Here is a 20,143-nt window from a genome sequence, read left to right on the forward strand (position 1 = left end):
TATGTAAAGGACTCGTTTACTTTGATAGTATGTGGTGGCAGTTGATACCAGTACCACTGGAGCTAGAAACGAATGCTGTATTTTTGGAAAAGTAACATGTTAATTTCCTGCCTGTTTGTGATACCAGCTGTTAGAAGGTTGTTGAAATAGAAAAGTAATATGAGCAGCAAAGTTTTTTTAAAGCAATGGTGTTATACTAAATAAGCCTTTTCAGTGTTTTTAAAACATGTTGGTAGGCTGTCAAAGTGAAAGAAATTTCAACATTTCAGAAGTCACATAAATGAAATTTCACTTAAATGAAGTTTGAGTAAAAAGTACATGAAAAATATCAGCATTTTTTATTTTTCTGTACTAAATTTTACTGTCCCATCATAATTATTTTCATACCATACAGGATCTGCTTCTTATTTATACAGCAGGGACTCCTATATCTGTCACAAGGATTTTGAGAAAATGCGAGACCTATTCAATAGTTTTGAACTGAGATTTTTTTGAAACACTGAGTAACTCTAAAAATAAATATCTGAAAGAAGGGATTCCTGTGTTGACTTACTAAATTATGTTCATCTTCAGTAGTATGAATAACATTTAAATTCACTAATCACATCTTTTTGACCAGTTACACAAGGCATTTTCTGGCACCTGTTCTGGTGTCCGTTCCAACAATGCAAGCATGATGACTAACTTGCGTATTAAGAAGGGATCAGGAGTAGGAGCCTGAAACTGTGGGTAATTTAAGTTAGAGCTGAGAAATAAATGTCTAAAAACCGAATCAAAATCAACAGTAAAATTTGTAACAAAGTTGACAATGAATATATGGTATAAAGAAATAAAGTTGCTTCAAATGAAGGTATAGTTTATTGTCAGTAAATGGACTAAACTTCAAAGGAAGAAGTCCTTTGGACTATAACAGAGGAAGGCCTCGATTTTCTTCTTTTCCGTGTACAGTTCTTACCACACCATGGTATATTTTGGAAAATAACTGAATCGTTTTATCTACAAATACTTTCTGTTTATCTACAGATACTTTCTGTATATTTTATGCTGATGACAGCTAAAAGCTGAACTTTAAATAATAGAATTTAAGCCTAACACAAAAAATACTGTAATCTGTTGAATTAATATTTGGGGCTGGAAGATTAAGTTTAAATAGACAAGGAGCTTGAGTTTCCACATAAGTAACGTAAGTATTAGTAAAGTTTGTCAAGACCTGTCTTTTCTGCTTCTGTTTATCTTACTTTTCCATCTTTTTCCATGTCCTTGAGGGTATTCAGTTGTAGACAGTGACCTTCTGCACTGCTTTCTGAAGCTGAAATAGGCCCGCAGATTGAAAAACAATGGGCTGAAGACTGCTTTGTTATGTAGGAAGCCAAGGTAAATTACATGTGGAATCATAGAGCCTTCCTTCTTTAAAGTGATTCCAGTTATGGTTGATTTAAGTACAAGAGTATATGATTGTTTATGAAAAATCTTGAGATTCAGTCATACAGCAGCTATTCCAAGGTAGAAATTCTGTCTGGATGTTTTGAGACCTAACAAATACCTTTTCAGAACCACTTATGTATCTTTTTTGGCCTCCTCCTTTTTGATAGTTATTAGCTATTTTTTCCCAAGCTAGGAGATTCATAATAGTTGTGTTCTTTCTGCCTTTGTTGTGCTACTTCAGCAAAGCCAGGAGAATTACTTTTATTGTGTATATGTCCTCAAACAGAAATAGACTTGTCATAAATATATCTGAAAATAAGAACAAGGAAGTTTGTGAACTTAGGTTTGGAAATATTATAATTTCTGTATTTTTTTACTTCAGATGTCTATATAAAACTACGTTAGTGACTTGAATGGAATTCACAAGTTTATTAAGAACTCCCTCTCCTGTTGTTTTTTGGGTTTTTTTTCTAGTCAGAAGTGATCTGACTGGAACATGAACATAACACAGATACCTTTATGAAATAATCTAAAAAAAAATCAATGCTGCAAAAATTTATTTCTTCAGCTCTTTAACTTAAACAGGTTAAGAAAGTGTAAATGTACAAGTGTAAGAAAATGTGTGTAGTTGTGTAAGTTTAAAAAAGTGTGTATTTGCGAACTATTAATGTATAGTCATTTTTCTAAAACCTATGTAATTGTTCTTTGAAGTTATAATTTATCTGGTTCTTCTTTGTTCTTACACCTTCCCTAATAAGTATTGTACCCAGATTATGTCTGAAAGGACTTTCAGTATGCAGAAGTCCAACACAGGAACATCTGACCTTAGCACTTTGTATTGTTCATGGCACGGCAACTGTAGTCTGTTGTCCTACTTACCTATACCTTGTCTAATATCTCAGTCTAGGCAATAGCGTTTTGTGGTAGGTGAGAATGAAACAGTAAGCAAGAAAACTGGGTTTTTGAGGATTTGCTTGCCCAGCCTGCTGTATTCAATAGAGTTGCAGCTGGATGTGGGGAACACAGGCAGTGAAAAACATGGTGTATTTTAAAAGACTCCATAGTCCTGGGGAACACCAAGAACTGGGTGTAATTGGATAGTTCTGTCAGTGTGGCAGCATTTGCTTACGAAGAGAGAAGGTGATGACAAGTGCACTATTTCTTCTGTAATATAGGAGTTTTAAAGAAAAAATGCCTTATCTAAAGAATTACTCTCAGTGCCTCACTTTTAACTTTTTTTGGGGAAAAAAAAGTGAAAACTGAAAAATTGGTAGTCAGATGTTGTTTCTTAAGAGAACAAAAAGTTGACTATTTTAAATAATTTTATGTGGAAAGCATTAGATAAAACATTCACAATAAAATCAATAATGCATTCGATATAATTGAAGGTGACAAGATACAACCTTTCTAGTATGATTTTTAAGTAGGCTTTAAGAATTCTGTTAACTAAAAGGAGGAATAAAGAAGAAAGCAACAGGAACAAATCAGGATATACAACTCCCTTTCCCTTTTCCTCCCTTCCCCATTTTGTGTACCGCTTAATTACAAAGATCTTGGAAAACTTACTTTGAAGAATATATGTAAGTGAAGTTGTAAACAATGTCTTTAATAGCCATCTTTCAAAGTAAAAATGAAAGAAATATTGTCCTGTTTTGGTAACTGAAACTGTCTATTCATTAATTAAACTAATGAATAGTAAATCCAAAAATACCTTTTATATACTTCTTAAGATCCTATTTGTATGCCAAGTATTAGCGAGTCATCTGGAAATTTTTAGAAATGTAACATGAATACATTTCATTTCAAACACCTAGAAAATGAGTAACAACCTTTGTCACAGAATGACATTTTGATTTTGATAATTTATCTAATTTGGCACAGGAATTTCTGTGAGGAAGAACATATAGGCCTTGACCAGATCATTGTGCTATTTATCATGTATTTTCCAGCTTCAGTGATGACTAAGGTAGAACTCCTTGAGTCAATGTTTTTTGTTAAGGAACCTGAATTTGGTTTTTGATTGTCAGCTGAAAGAGGTAGAATTCTTGTGGGAGAGACCTGGAGGGCAATAGTTTGCAAATGGTGTTGTGAAAAGCAATATCCCTTGCAGTTACACTCTCTCCTTTCTCACACTTCTAGTATTCATGTTTAGGCTACTGTGCACATTGTTTCAGTTCCTCTGTTATGTGGAACAGTGCTGTTCTCAAACACATCATAGTCATGAGTGTCTCATCTTCTGCAGTTTTGGTGCCTAATTATTGTTTCATTATTTTCAGGAGGAAACCACATACATCAACGTCAATATTGTTGTATTGACTTTTTTGTTGTTTATTTTCCTTCCTTTGCCACTGTGTTTCTGAATAACTTCTTATGCAACATGAGGCACCAGTATGCAAATAAATGCTTTGAAAACTTACTCAGAAAGGCAGACATAGAAGTTACACAGTTCTGAGATTCAATGGAGAAACATCTTTCCAACTAGTATATTGTATGCTGCTCAGTTAGGTTCTCATTCTGAGTGAGGTTTCAAAACTGCTTGATGAAGCTGAACCTCTGGATTTTATCATAACTTGTGTCCTGAAACTCTGCCGTGGGACATTGCTCTGGCAATGTCCACGTCCTTACTTTCATCAGACCATTCTGAGTGCAGTAGCTGACATTTTCAAAGAGGTTTGATGTGAGGAAATACCTTTGATGATTGTTTTAAAGCTGAGGTCTCCCCAACCTCACTGGTTGTTTTTTGAGTATGGTTTGTCAACACTTGCATCTGAGTGAGCTGAAGGACCACAGGTAGCCTGTCGTAGTTTTCTTTGGTACAAGGAGGAGAAGAGTCAAGCAGATGCTCCTGGATGTGAGAGGTTAGTCCTCAGTACTTAAACCCACTTTGAATATATTTAGTGTAAATGCTGGTAAAGTGTCTCAGAGTCTCTATCAGGTTGCTTATTCTGCTTCTGCCAATTGGAGATGAGATATTTCCTGTTTAAAACACTTGGAAGGTGTGATTCATCTGCCAAACAGCAAGCATCCTATAATCAATTAATTTTTCTTCAGTTAAACAATACTTTTAGAGATGTGTCCTCATATTTGGTAAGGTGTTCTCTGCAAGTGCCTTTTCTAGATGTCTCAGCAGTCCCTAGCTGGTAGATGCTTTTACCATATCAGTTTGTGCTCATTTCTCACTCACATTTTCATCAAGTTCCTTTCTGCAGGAAGTCTTTGGAGACATGACTTTTTCCCTGCTTTCCAAAATCTCCAGATAGCACAAATCAGAATGAAGATTACCTACACAGAAAGTGCTAGCTGTAATCACTGAATGCTGAAATCAAGACACAGCTGTGTGACCCCTCCAGGAAGGCTGTTGTTTGCCATACATACTTCTGAAGTACCAACTTCATCCAGTCCCTGACATTTAAGGATCTAGGGTCATCATTTTCCATGTTTCTAGCATCACAGCATGACTGCATCTTTAATTAGCAATACCTAATGTTTTAAGGCATTTTCTCATATTGGATTACAAATTCTGGGCATGTTCAGCAGTCAGTTACAGGGATTTCTTTTCCATTTGTGCAACTATTTTCCTGAATCTTACTATATAACTTAATTATCCCTGAGTCTTCTACCCCTTTGCAAAACTTGGCTGAAATGGAGAGGAGCATGCACCTGGGACAGCAGTGAAGGTTTCTTAGGAGTTCAAAGATGGAAATTGCATCCTTAAGATAAGTCTGATTTCATCTATCGGCTGCTTTGAAGGTTGGGGTGAGAGACTGAGAAGCTTGATGTTTCCATTGCACACTCCTGGATGTGGAGTACGGGGGAAGCAAGCAGATGCTTTTTATTCAAACAACACCTTGTCTTGCAAGCTTGAAAATACCTCACTTGTTCTAGATTGTGTGTACTCCAGTATATATATGCCAGTGTAAATGGTGAAAGGAAGTAGAGTGTCATTACTTTACTTGTGGTATTTTTTTTTTGAAGGAGAAAGAAACAGGAGTTGAAGGGAGCTTTTGAAGTTGAAAATCGTAGGTGAATAAGTAGTATGTGACTGCATTACCCTCTGGTATCTTAGTGATGTAGTGGGCATGGATGGCATGAAACTTTACAAGTTGAGATGTGCCAGCAAGAACTAATTTGAACTTTTTATTTAAGAAGTGAAAGATTAAAAAAAAAATAAAATCTGCTGGACATTTGCAGTTGTCAGTAAAATGTTTCATATGACCCTGTATAGAATTTAGTAAGAAGCTTTAATAATAGTATTTGGAGAAGAAAAAAATCCATGACATTTATACTACTGAACAAGCCTTTAAGAGCGTGACTATAAACTTGGACACACTTAAGAGACATCTCTATGGAGAATTTCTGTATTTCATTTTTATAAAATTGGCATTTTTCGAGCTCACAGCTTTAAATTGAGAAGTAATGGAAGAAAATAGAATGTGTGGGAGTGAAGGGACTGAAATGTAGCCTACCTTTTAAAAGCCGTGGTCACAGACTTCTTTTGTAATTCTTTTAAAATATAATAGTTTCATTGGAAGGCTATTTCCTGTTAAAATTCTAACAACTCTGTATCTGATCTACTGAACTATAAGACCTCAAAGGTCTTGAAATATCTTTCCTTTAAGTACCGTTGTCGTCAAAGAGTATTGTGTCAGGGTGGAGGATTTTTGCAATAAACAAGAAGAGAAAAGGTTTTTATGGTCTAGTATAGAGGTAGCTAGTATGTATTTGTAAGTTTTTTTGGTTGAAAATTGTATATGTTAGGTTCTTTACCAGTGTGTTAAAAGATCAGTTCCTTCAGTACAGTCCTTATAAATCTGTGCAGTTTTAGACATTAGTGACAAGCAAGATGGGAAGACTGTAGCAGGTGTCTTTGAGAGTGTAGTTCTGAGAGGGATTTGGGGGTTTATAAAGTATTGCCTCTTTTTTCTGAGTTTGTAAGTTTCACAAAATGAGAAAACTTGCATGTTATCCCTAAATAGCATCTCTTATTGCCACAATTGGAAAGACAATTTTGCAGTAGATGCACTGTTAGTCTTGCACTTGTATTCTTGTCCTTCGGGAAAAAACACAATGCCATGCAGTCTATATATGGGGAAAGTAATTATTGATCTTGGACATTTTCTCATACCAGTATTTGAAATTTACTGAATACTTACAATCCTCAGCTGTAGCTGTAGCAAATAAATTAGATACTATATGCATTTTGAAATTATTCTAGTTACTGTATATTTTCTTGGCAAATAAAACCAGGACGATAAGAAAACAGAGTAGGTATTTCTAACCAGGCGTCGAAGAATCTCTTGTCTATGCATTAGTGATTACTTTACTGATTGGTAATTGGGTTTGTAATTGAAAAGTATTTTTAAAACATCCATCATTCATAAAGCATATCCTTTTGACAATGAGATTGACTGATGTAGTCTTCATTGGGGACAATGGCAGAAGAGGATTTTATGCTGTGTTTGTGTTTATGTGGCAATGGCAGAAAAGTTAGTTGCAGATTTTTTTTTGGTAAGGCCTTAAACCATATCCAAAGAAGATAACATTGTACCAGGTTTATCCATTTTTTTACCTTATCAAATGTAACGGAACTACAAATACACACAAAAAAAGATTATTTGAGAATAAGGATCTTGAATCCTTCTTTTATCTCTACTAAAGGAAGCCGGGGTTGGGGGTGGGTGGGGCTGTGGGTGGGTGGGGAGGGGTGTAGAAAAAAAAGGAAAAAAGGCATACTTGTATACAAAGAGTTGTTGCACTTGTGGTTTTAGTAACTGTAAAGACTAATATGGTAGGAGAAGCATATGAGTTTTCATAAGTAGGATGCTTAATGTTTGTAGACTTCTTGTCTAAGAATGGCTTATTTATAAATGTTGAATCTTGGATGTTGTACACTGTGGGATTCCAGCAATGGGATAACTAGCTGAGAGACAAAGATGATATAGGACTGTTTCATTCAAGAGCTACTCAGAAAATAGCCATTTCTTCTCTTCTGAAGGTTATGAAATCATGTTAGGCTTTATTCCTTTCTTCTGACATAACTCCTCAGGAGTTTCCTTGCAACTCCAGATGGCATCTTCGTCGTTTGAAGTCGTTGCCTTTGACCAGTAGTGTTTGATTAAGTTTATGTAAATGAGAATTCTCTCCTTGTCTTTGAATGTCTCTTACCAGTCCCAAGTAGCAGGAAATCTGAAAAAGCAGTGCTGATTCCTTTGCTTCATATTCATAACATTTCACTCTCTGTGGCTGAAAGAATGGGGGAGAGGAAATAGGAAGAACTCATGGATCTTAGGGTTAAATTATTGTATGTACATATGCCTAGAAAACAGGATTAAGCAACATAATTTGAAAAACCCACAGATATTGAAAATAATAGCATATGCTATTTGTCAGAAATTGCATTTTTACAGTCCTTTTTCAAGGCTTTAGGCAGTATTGATGATTCAGTGGCTGATACAGCTGCCATAGATCAGAGCACTGCATTATGATATTGCAACTTTAGGTAGAAGGCACAGCTTTCTATTTCATCCACAGTGAGGACTATGTTTCTTCAGTCCCACTGTGGATTGTATCTTATTCCCATTCTCTTATTTGCTGTCTCTTAAGAGTGGCAGAATCTGGGAGAAAACCTGTATTCAGTACAGTTACATATTTAATTATGGATACTTAGAATCTCTGTGTGAAAGATATAAAGGAAAATGTGTTGTGTGTGGTGAATAATAACTGATAAATATAAAAGTAGCATTTAAATGCAAGTTCATGACAACAGCAAACGTGGAAAGTCTCAAGGGGGAACATTATAAGACGTTTTTAATAAAACTTTTTTTCAGTTATTTGTGGTATTCTGAATACTTTGTAAGTACAACCCTCATGAAGACTATTTTTTGTATACATTAAATGTTGGGGTTTTTTTACTGGAATGTTACGATATTCTTTTTCTGTATTATACTGTGCACGCTTCAGCGAAGTGTGGGAAATTGGTGAATCTGAAAGGTTAATTGGAAAATTTAAATAGAGATCTTCAATACCTGCCTATTAGCAGAACCAAAAATAAGTTGTGTTCTTTTATAGAAAGAATTTTTAATTTCTTCCTTTTCTTTTACTAGTCTTTATTTTAAACAGTGATACAGTTTTGAAAAGGATTTTTACCACAGAAAATTGGGTAAGAAGCTTTTACTGTGTCAGAGCAGAGCTCAAGAAATTATGATTTTTAAATGTATATCTTGTGTAAGCTCTATGTGGTTTCCAAAAAAACTTTAAATATTCAGACAATGTGGAGTCCAGAACAGTAGGAATTTCACATTGAATGGTATTATCTCAGGCCATTGCCATCACAGTTACTGCCTGCTGTGCAGTTGCAGATGACATCTTCTGTGCTGTAAAGCGGCTGGAAACAGTTGTGCAACTAAAGATAGATAAAGGAAATCATTGTTAAGATGATGGTTTGAAAGTGTAAGCTGAGTGATGAAAAATCTTGTCAATTCTCTCATCCCCTTTTAGTTTTGCAAGGATGCTAGGACAATAAAGATATCTCCTGTAAGATAAAAAGCAGCATCAGAAAAAAAGCTTCAATGATTTGGCTAGCCCTCAGTGCATACACTGCTGCAGTTTGAAATATCCCCGTTTTCAAATCATGGGTACATTGACATCCTCTTTTTAAAACAGTGCTGATGGTAACAATCTTCTTTTATTGTCCTGGGTGTGGGTGGAATGAGAGCTCTAAGGGTAAAACTCATATAATGTTAAAGTAAATTTTCAGTATTTAGATAGGCTCTAAAGTAACAGTCCAGAAAATTTGATTGCCATGGTGCTTGGATTGCACTTAGACAAAGCATGTTTTGCTGAAGTGTGGAATATTGTATGTGGGGAAAATGTTGTTAAATTAGTAAATATATTAGGTAATAGTGTCCAAATATTTTATATGTGCAAGTTATTGTTTAAATTCAAAATGTAAGTAGTTATTTAAGTTATCTCGAAATATACCAAAGGTAGTATTTGAAGTATTTGGAAATAATTGTCTCATATAAGAACTGAAGTATGTTGGCATTAGCTGAATGAAATTAATGACAGGTCATGAGTTCTTAAATCTTGAATGACTTTTTAAAGACTGAATTGTGTTGTTGTAAAATAATGAGATTTGGTTTATACAAATCTTGATTTAGAAATCAGTGAACGAAATATCAATGTGCTGGGTTTTTTTACCCACTAAAGAGGTTTGTTTACACATGTATGCTGGTTGTGGTGAACAGCAGAAGTTATGATACTACCAAAAATTTTTTGCTGTAATAAGTCAGGAATATAAATTAGCATAACAAAATCGAAGAGGTTTGGTTGGTTGTTTTTGGGGTTTTTTTTCATTCTTCAGCTATTAGGCACAAACTTGGTATTTAATTCTCTGTGTCCAATCATTTATGTTCAAATTAACTGGGGTTCGTTTAATTTTTTAAATTGTTTGTTTTCAGTCTCATGGAATAAATCTGTTATATATTGCCTCATATTCTGGCCTTAACAAGCAGGTTAGAAATACTGGGAATTAAGACCTTGTACCCAGGTATATATCATTTACTTAATGTGACACCCCATAAACTGTTGGTTCCATTAAATATCTGCCAGTGCTTAAGCAGGAGATTCTGTTTAGGTTTAGATAACTTCTTTAGATTATTTCATACACAGTACTGTCTGTATAAAAGCCTACCTCTGAATTTTATTGAAACCTTAATGGTTTGTTTTTTTCTTTTTTTTCTGAAAACCTACTGTGTAATTTGCTCAAGTAGGGGCTATAGTGCTCAAAGACTGATCTCTTCGGATTTGCATTGTATGAAGTGGTATCCTGCCTAAAGCTTCTTAGGCATAAATGTATACAGGGTATTTGAAAACCCCTGAAAGTTTAAAGTTCAACTGGAAGTTTAACAAAGTACAATCAATAATTTTGAGAAACCATGTCTAACTTTCTACTTACTGGTTTAGTTGTGTAATGATTTTCTTGGATCTTGAATATGTATGTACTATAATTTTTTTTTCAAAGGGCCTAACAGCCCAGCTGATTAATTTTCCGTTAGACTTAGACAATTGATTCAGCAAGAACTTCAGGAAAACTAAAGTTTGAAACTGTATTTAGATTTTTTTGTGCCCCCCCCCCCCCCCCCCCCAGGTGTTCTGTGTAACTATAACACAAAATTTGCCTGATACTCTCCATGGTTGATGCTGTGCTTTGATATCTGAAACCCGCTGAAGTCAAAACAAGAATGTTAACTGACTGAAGTGCCATAGGGAAATAAAGGAGTAACAGTACTGAGTATTTACCGATAAATAAGTCTGTTAACATTTAAAAATATTCTAAAAATGCTAGAATGGATTTGTATGCCATAAACACAACCTAATAATGTTTTACCCAGTGTAATGAAGGACTCATAATTTAAATTTAAAAATAATAGTGTTTGTGCCTAAAAGTGGGGGATGTCTGTTAACTGCATATTTACAGTATGTTAGAGTATGAATCTATAGTTAAATATTGTGATTTATTACATAATGTAGGTCTATTGTACATGTGTAAATTCAACAAAAGTGCTCATACAAAAATCTATGCAAGTTTTAGGTCCACAGAACTTTTACAAACTGTATGTCTGAGAACAAAATGCTTATTATAGTAAATATAAACATTACAGATTAATCTTGGAAATGCTGTGGAATTTCCCATGTGTGTTTTTAGTGGAAGGTTTTCACAGTGATGTTTATTGGGTCTTTGTATCAGAATGTATCCAATTTGAACTAAGTATCATTTTATATAGGACCTCTATAAGAAGATTGCTTCCTTTTGACTAACATTGAAAAAGAAAGCCTTGAAAAAAAAAGAAAAAAGAAAAAGTGCTCTTCAGTGGTAAACAGTATATGAACTGAAAAACCAAGAAATATCTGTGTTATCAACTTGAATGTTCCATTTTTTTTCAGATACATGTAATTGTTTTTGATAAAAATTGGTTCTTAACTCTAGGCTGCTTAGAAGTGGGGAATTCTTACAGTGAAGTTAAATTGCATTGATACTGTGAGTTAAGAGACTGAAAAATATTTCTTTCTTAGGTATGCTGTACAGAGGTTCAGTTTCTCGAGTAGCTACCAAAAAGATTGACAGCTCTATAATTTTAATGGCGAGGAATAGTCCTTTAATATCTTTTGAAAAAAACTATACCTATTACAGATAGGGACACATGGAGTTGCATCTGAAGCAGGTTCTCTAAGACTATTTGTCTCAAAACATAACAGTATCTCACCGTAATAGTAAAAAGAAAGGTGATGGAATGATACCTTTTATACAGCATAAGAAGTGCTGAATTAATCTCCTTTGCAGAAGAAATGGGTTATTACTGTCCAAAATACTTCAAAATAGTTTGGAGCTTCAAAACAAGAGTTCTTCCGCTGTATTATTACAAATAATAAGAACTGCAAGATATGGATTTATATCTTAACAACAATTTTATTTTTTTTACTGTCAGAGGAGGGCTGTGGGATACAGGCTATCAGGGAGCAGCAATGACTGGCTGCTCTTTGAGGGCCTTGAGAGAAGGGGAATAACCCAAAGGGCAGGGGAGAGGCCTTGCCACCTGATGCCCATCCTAATGCCCCCAGGAAAGGCAAGTGGGGCAGGCACTGAAGTGACAGTAGTTCCACTGAGAGTCCAGATCATCAGGCAGTTAAATCTGATTAGTGCACCCAGGGCCCTGACACTGGCTACACTAAATAACAATAGAATTTCTGTGCAATCTGTATTAATCTGTATCTTGCTGTACTGATGTTTTCTTTCTGAAACGTTTTTTTGTATTTTGCTTGTTCATGTGATAGTCTTGTATTAGAGAAATTCTTAGATTTTCATAAGAAGAAATTCCCGTTGACCATCTAAACCAGTATTTGAAAACTGAACAATCAGATCTTACTTTTTCCCCCATAAACCAAGACTGAAAGGAGTAATTACCTTGTTTTGACAAGTGAACTGAAGAATTTTGACACAGAAGTCTTACAGTAATGCATACATGAAAACTAGGCTGTCATGTTTACAAGGTGATTTTTTTCATATGATGAATTTTTCAAACAGTAAGTGGTCTGTAAACTATACCGATATTTTTCTGAGGAACACAATCTTCTTTTGGCTATCTGGTAAGGAAAAGAGGTAGGAATAAATATTAAAATAAAGTTTTGATTGTGCAGCTATTTTATGAAAACTCAGAATCATTCCAATCATCCAATAGATACATTACATGTATCTATTCTACAGTACATTTTACACCAATCATTGACTGTTCTACAAGTGTAGTTGAATAAAAGATGGGTTTGAGGTACAGGTGTTGAATGAAGCTAGCAACACAATCTGTATAAGCTCAGATATTTCTGAAGAGAAATTTTGTGTGACCGTGTCTGAATACAAGTAGTATCATACATGAGTGAACAACTGTATTTTCAGTATTCCTTTTAATCTGTAAAGCACTAGTTAATGTTTTCCATTTAACTTCTAATTACAGTGTCTTTAATTGCAGTAACATCTGTTAAGGTACCTTGAGTCTATATTCAAAGACTGATCTTCCCTCATTGTATTGCATGACATATTTGGTTTACATCCAGACTTCTTGACCAGAACGGTGACTTGAGTTTCAGCTACATTTGAAATGTTGAAAGCCTTTGAGTTGTTATTTGCACAGGAGTATTCTGTGGCTATATCCGTGAAATATTTTGTAGTATTGTGCTGTTAATTCAGATGTGTGAGATAGTAGGCTTCAAAGGACTTTTGTGTTAGTTCTGACTTTTTTTTGAAAGAGCAAAACCAGAATCAGCAGTGTCATTTCTCTTGAAGAAATGTACAGTTCTGCTGCTTCTAGGTTTACATTTGTATTTGACCAAAAACAGTCATCTTGACCATGCATCTTAATCTGATGTTCTTTGGGAGCATGTGTCTTGTAGACTGTTGACTTAGAAAAACTCTCGATCTGTTTCTCTAGTAGTTGCCTCTAAATAAATTTCCAACTGTAATTGCTTCATAAAAGAATATTGGTTTTAAGAAAAATAGTGTATTTATTTGTTATATTTTGTTGCCCAGACATAGTGTGCATCTGAATAGTTATGTTTGTTCCTCATGCTGTTACTGCAATATGAATAGTATTACTAAATACTATATAGTAGACATGAAATACACTGGTTATTAAAAAGTTAACCACTTTTTATGTATTTTTTTCTTTTACCTCAGTAGTAAGTCATCACTGGTTGTAAAATCAATGTCATTATTTCTCAAAAAGAGAGAATACAGAAAAAGAGAAAAAATAATTCTGTTAATGCTTTGCTTCTGATACAAAAACTCCTTGGATTTAGTGGCCTAGTTTGAGTACACCAGTGGATTTAACCTGTGTTTTGGCACAGTTTTTGTTGAGTAAAATGTGTACAAAGCAAGATGACACTTGTTTGCTGGTAGTTTGTAGTGTTTTGGTCAGGATTTTTATGTTCTGTTTATTTGCAATGATTGCTTAATTTCAAAAAGCAATTCCTCCTTGGACAGAAATTATAAGCACAGAAAAAATAAATTTGCCCTCTAATGTATCTCTTTTTCCAGTTATAATAGTGAGAATTTTCTTTCTAAATCTTAAAAAAACCCCACCAAAACCTGAAGAAAGCTACTAATCTGATTAAGGTAAAGGAACTGATTCTTTTAAATCAGGAATACGCAAGATACAAAATTTATCTCTGTTTTTATTTTACAGGTGTTCCTCTTTGTAGCACTGTGCTCAGAAGCATGGACAAGGTTTACTATTCAACACTGATTTTGTAATTCCCTACATAAATGCTATCCTTATTAAGCAAAGTACTTCCAAAGAACAAAATAGTGTATATTTTGGTACTTGTAGTCTGAAATTTTTCATTATAGTCTGAATTTTTTCAATATTTAACGACTTTTCTCTGTGTATTTTACAGATTCTGAAAATGGAATGGGGAGGAGAGTATTCTCTTGATTCTTCCAATTTAGACTGTTTGTTAAATATCCTTCCTGGAGAATTGGAGTTTCAACAAATTCTTAATGATCTTGATGAAAAAATTAAGAAGAACTCTTCTAGGTAAAGAGTAATCTATTTTTATCTGAAATACCAGTGAAAGTCATTACATTTAGGAAAAAATAGAGTTTTTCTTTCTTTTCTAGTTGTAGGGTAAAATTCTGATAATTATTTCAGTAGTCATTTTACCTTAACCTCTTGAGCATTTAACAAATTCTTAAATGCTATTTAATTTTTGTGTTATAGTCTCTCTCTGATATTTTTAACGGTTGAATCATCTTAATCTCAGGAATCATTGCAGTAGGTGTGTTAGTGAATGAAGAAAATGTGTACTCCCATGACAGCTATATTTCTTACAGCTATGAGATAGAATTTTTATTCACTAAAAGAGTACAGAATTTTACAGAAAATCAAAATTTGAACTTGATATGTTTTTTAAGCATTTCTAATGGAAGTAGAGAAAGCAAATAAGTTGATATATATAATCTTTCTTATATAAGCCATTATTTTACCTATTTCAGTTAAAACTGTTATGCTGCAATAGATGTTTCTAACTAGAATTTGTTTTGTAATATACTTTATTGTTCACTTCTTTGTCGTGTACTGGTTTCCAAAAACCAGTACTATAGAAACAGTGGAGTACTAAAAGAATTATTTGTTGATGTGGATTTTTTGCATGAGTACAAAAAAATCAACTCAAAGTTTTGTACCTTATTTGAGAAGTGGTGGCAGTGTGTTGTGGCTAAACTCTTTAGTACCTTTGAAATACTTTGAAAATCTGGGAAATATACTATTGCGGACCACTGCATAGTGCAGTTTCATATTACAATTTTCCAGCTGTTGACATTAGTGAAATGTAGATACTTAGATTTAGTTGATGTCATAACATAATTACAGGTACTTAAGTTTTGAGTTGCTATGGTCTTGTATATCTGGGGAAAAAAACAGCACCAGCATTTCTGGCAGATATGTTGTCACCTCTTCAGTTACCAAATAAAAGTGATTTTGTCATCATTATAAAGAGCCAGCCTGAGAGTTAGAAAGGTTCTCATAAAGATCAGTCTTTGGAATGCATGCTTTACTGCTGTTTTTGCTTTTAATGTGTGTAAAAGGTATGCTGCTGGTTGAGAAAACTTTTGGCTGTGAGAAAGCAGGCCAGCAGTTTGTTCCTTTTTACATTACTTTTTATCAGTTAACGTTTTATGTTACATTTTACATTAACATCACAGTGAAACTGTACATTTTTAAGAAGGCTGATTGTCACTGTCTTAGATATAGAGCCCTGCAAATTAGAAGGGCTTTTCACTGTAAGTTTTGTAGGATCCAAATGGGATTTTATCCAAGGAAAGAAGGAAGGTGGATTAAGGTGTGGTACACAGCAGCACGTGTCAGGAAAAGCTTTGTATTTCTGCTGAATTGACACTTAAGCTAGTTTTTAAACTAATTTTCACAAGGAAAATCAGAAAGCAGCCCTGTAGTTACCAGGGATATTTTGTTCCTGTAATATGTCAGTTTCAGAAATGGAGAGGAGTTTAAAAGATGGACAGCAGCTGATGTGACTTTTGAATTAAAAAGTCCTTTTATTGCTAATACATTAGAGGTAGCATGGAATGAAATCATTTTCAAGTTACCATTGATCTTTGTAAGTGGTATGATAAGAGCAGCTCTATGCGCTACGGTGATACAATTGGAATACAATCCATTTTTCATCAGATAGATTTATGATTTTATTATACCACAGAGAATAAACATAATAGTATACAGCATATATATATATTTTTTTAAATAAAACATTGTGTAAAAAAATTATGAGCCACAAGTGCGTAAATCACTTGAATGCTCATTTATTGCCTTCCAACTGAATAGCTTTTATAAAATTTTGTGACACGACAAATCAGATATGCTTTCCAGCAGTTGCATTAACTTCAGTATTTTTGTTTTGTACCAATTCTATTTGATGCTGTAACCAAAAAAAAAAAGGCCATCTGTGTAAAATTGTTTAATTTGTAAGTTTTAAGGGAGTAAGTTTCATTCATTCACTGTTATATAACAGCTTTTGCCACACTTGAATGTTAAGTTTATTTTTACAGCAGTTTATAGAAGTAAGTGAGTATGAACTCTCATAATTATTGTCACTGCTGGCCAGTTTTATGTGCAGTGATAGTCTCAGGTTATTCTGAAGTGTGGTTTCATTCATGATTTCATCAGGACAGCCATTTGTCTTCAGTCTTTGCCCTCATATTTGCTTTGACTTTTATTGTTTTTTCCTAATTGGAGGATTAAGAATTAGTTATTTTGTGAGGAATCCACAGAACTAAACTTTCAGCTGATACTTAATACTTCTAAGCAGAAAATAAGGTACAGAGCTTGAAACCAAGCTTGTAGTGCATAACTTGAAAGTGATTTTAAACATGAAATCTCTTCAGTTGATTTTTTTGTGTGTATTCACTTCTTTCTTCAGTGAGTGATTGGCTGCCTTTTAATGGTGATAGATTCTATGAGACTATAGGACAATGTGAGGTATTCTAGGTCTTCTTCAGCAGAGCAATTACTCAGAATTCAACAGAATTATTTACTAATGATAGCTCCACAATGCACTGGAGACTGTATCTTTGTGAGGCCCTTCACAAAGGCTTAATCTGACTTCAGTCTGATAAACTTCAACTGGACCCTCTGTCTAATTAATAGTAATTTAGTCACCTGGGATTTTGATGAAGGTCTTTTTTGAAGGCTGCAGCATGGTCAATACTAGTAAGTGCTTGTAGTATTGCATCTTGTCCCACAACTATTCAATATAAATTGTAATCTTTATTTGAGTAACTAACAAGATCCTTAACTTGGAACATACCTCAATAAGGATGTTAGTATGGCATTTTCCAGTTGTTCATCATAACTTTGCTGATTTGATTAGCAATACTCCCCATTATCAATACCTCACAGCAAAGGGATGGATGAGTTTCAACCAGGGTATTGAGCACTGCTGTCTCAATCCATTTTCCTGTATTGGAATTGGAGTGTGCAAGGACTTGTGTTTTTAAAGTGAAATGTGCTGCAAGAGTTATCTTTATATTTTGTTTTGAAGAAAATTTTGTCTTCTCTGGAATTTTCAGGAAGCAGCTACACTTCACTTTCCTGTTATTCAAGGGAATTAGTAAAATCTTGGCATCTCCATCCAAAATTCCAGTAATAGCTGAGTATTTGGATAATTTTAAACCAGGGCTAATAGTAGAGGAATAAAATTGATCATTTTTTTCAGTTTTGTTCAGACGTAAAAAAAGAGTTTGACTTTTCTCTGTGAATGTGTCCTGCTTGCAGTACAAGTGAATTAGTGTAGTATTTATTTGACAATTTAGTAACTATAAAGATATTAGTATAATGTAACTAAAATCTCTGTCAAAATAGTATCTCTCTACTCACTGCCCTGCACTATTTGTTAGGAATAAGTAATAAAACTTAGGAAGGAATGTAATTTTATTCCTATTCATCCTGTGCTGTCTGTTCATGACCACTGAGTTTGGTATAGTTGTTTCTTACCACTGTACTAGCTGGACAACACGGAGTTTCTCAGAGGGTGGCTATTTTAACAGACACGCAGTTTCTTTACTCCAATATATAGTGATTATAATTGTGTCTGTATCTTGGGTAGGTAGGTAGTTGTCATGTACATACACAGAAACCTGTGATCAGGTCTTTGACTGCTCTGCAGAATATCCCAATTCATTTCATATAAGAATACTTGAGATAGTGGGGTTTTTAGCCATTATTTGTCACTATAATGTTTTGGTCAATGGATTTATGTTTTACTGCCAGTATTCTGAAATAACTTACCAAGGCAAAACTTACATGTTATGGACTGAAATATTTCAAGTCTTTAAAACAAGATTGGAAATTAAAGGTAGGCGGTGGTTCAGTTAAACTGATCATTCTCATATGGTTAAGCTGCTGAGTAAAGTTTCTCTTGCTGAGGTACAGCAGTCATCACCACCATTCTATGTCTTTATGGTTTCAGTGGTATTGTTACTTTGCAGTTCCAGTGAGTATGTTCTGTAAGTAAATAAATTAGAGATATGAAGTAGTTTGCAAAGTCTTTGAGGTAGGTGCTGTAAGAAGAATTTGAGAAAGTTAATTTTTTCACAGCTTTTACCTTTATAGTCCTGTAACTTTCAGTCTCATATTTTAAGGAATTGCTGGTTTTAAAAACAAGTATCAACACATATTTGTCTTAGCAGTATTTTTGTAAAGAGGTTGACTGTTTGTACTCAGTCTTTCCATCAGCTTTTTATTGCTGCTTACAAAATAATATTTAACTTCACTCTTATTGGTTATATTTTCAATGGAACTTTGGTACAAAATATGAGTAAGAGAGTAATATAGTCAAGCTAGAAGAGAAATGTTAACATACACACAAATATGAGGTGATTATAAAACCTGTATTATTAGCACTAGCAGCTTTACTTTCTGGCTTTCTCCTGTGCTGTTGAGATCACCACTGTAAAGAACATAAAATATGAAAAGGAGTTTATGGAGTTGGGTTAATGAGAATAAGAACAGGGGCATGCCAGAAAGAATAAGCTTATGGTCAGGTAGCCTAGACTAGAACAGCATAACCATTATAGGCTAGAATAATCTCGTTATAGAACTAGAGTAATCTCTCTTTTTTTTTTCTTTTCTTTTCAGAATTTTTAGGAAACCTAAGAGGTACATTGTACCATGACTCTTACATAGGTTATGATAAGCATTGCAGTAACATGCAAGATCATAAATAGCCGCTTTTAGTCAAACCTTTTCTGTTCAAGATAAGTTTATCAAAATATTCTTTGCATGAATATATATATGTGTTTGGTTTTTTTTTTTTTTTCATTTAGATTGTATCTAAAAAAAGCAGTTTAAAAGTTACTAGGAAGTAAGTTATTTATATTTTGGTTAAATTAGTTTATTAACACAGTAGTGCTGAGACATCAGCAGTGACTTGATGAAATTTTCTGCAGATCATGGGAAATTTTCTTAATATTTCCTTTTTGACAGGTCAGCTTTCATGAAAAAAGAAAATTTTTCAGCATGGGCAAAAGTGTAACAATGAAAATTCCCGTGGGAATAATACAGTAAAGGTCTTTCTCAAAATTTTTTTACTATGGAAGTGTACAGCAGGTCCTCTGACAGACACATTTCCAAATTATATGACTGATTTTATGCAAAATGCCCCGTATCTTTAGCAGTCAAGCTTTTTAATGAATAAACTTGATAATAACAAAGCAGTATTATGTTAGTGCTGCTATCTTCAAAAAAACAGTGGAAACAACTATTAATTTTAAAACAAACTGTCTGTTCTTAATAAAAGACATGTAAACTGATTCTAAAAGCAGATCTCCATGAGTATGATGATCTTAAGCATAAGTAACACGAGGTTTAAAGATAATTTCACTTTATAGCTTAGTAGTTTAATTTAACCAATCTCATTGTCATTTTATGGCTGCTCCATATGCTATATGAAATAAATTGAAACAGTGCTTGTTAGAAATTGAAAGGAGTTAGAAGATCATCCTTCAGCTTACTCATAGTAATCTTAGGCAATGGAAAATGATATATAGAGACAGCAACCCTCATTTTGATACTGTGCTTTTCAAAATAATGGTGTATCAGTATGACAGTGCTTACACTATCAGTTCCATTATAGTATTTGGTTTGTAACTGTTTGT

General features: G+C 33.9%; 1 protein-coding gene across 2 annotated transcripts in view; it reads left to right on the top strand.

Annotated features, from left to right (window-relative positions):
• KIAA0825 (KIAA0825 ortholog) overlaps positions 1-20,143 on the top strand; it is a 252,866-nt gene that overhangs the window by 20,229 nt on the left and 212,494 nt on the right. The window contains exons 3-4 of one of the 2 annotated variants that reach the window (XM_055699905.1): positions 5,401-5,448; positions 14,371-14,510. In XM_055699905.1, coding sequence (XP_055555880.1) covers positions 14,380-14,510 — 131 coding nt within the window. In that variant the 5' untranslated portion in view covers positions 5,401-5,448; positions 14,371-14,379. The remainder of the gene's footprint in view (positions 1-5,400; positions 5,449-14,370; positions 14,511-20,143) is intronic. The other variant, XM_055699904.1, reaches the window with a different exon arrangement.

The sequence above is a fragment of the Falco cherrug genome, chromosome Z, assembly GCF_023634085.1.
Source record: "Falco cherrug isolate bFalChe1 chromosome Z, bFalChe1.pri, whole genome shotgun sequence".
Lineage (NCBI taxonomy): Eukaryota > Metazoa > Chordata > Aves > Falconiformes > Falconidae > Falco > Falco cherrug.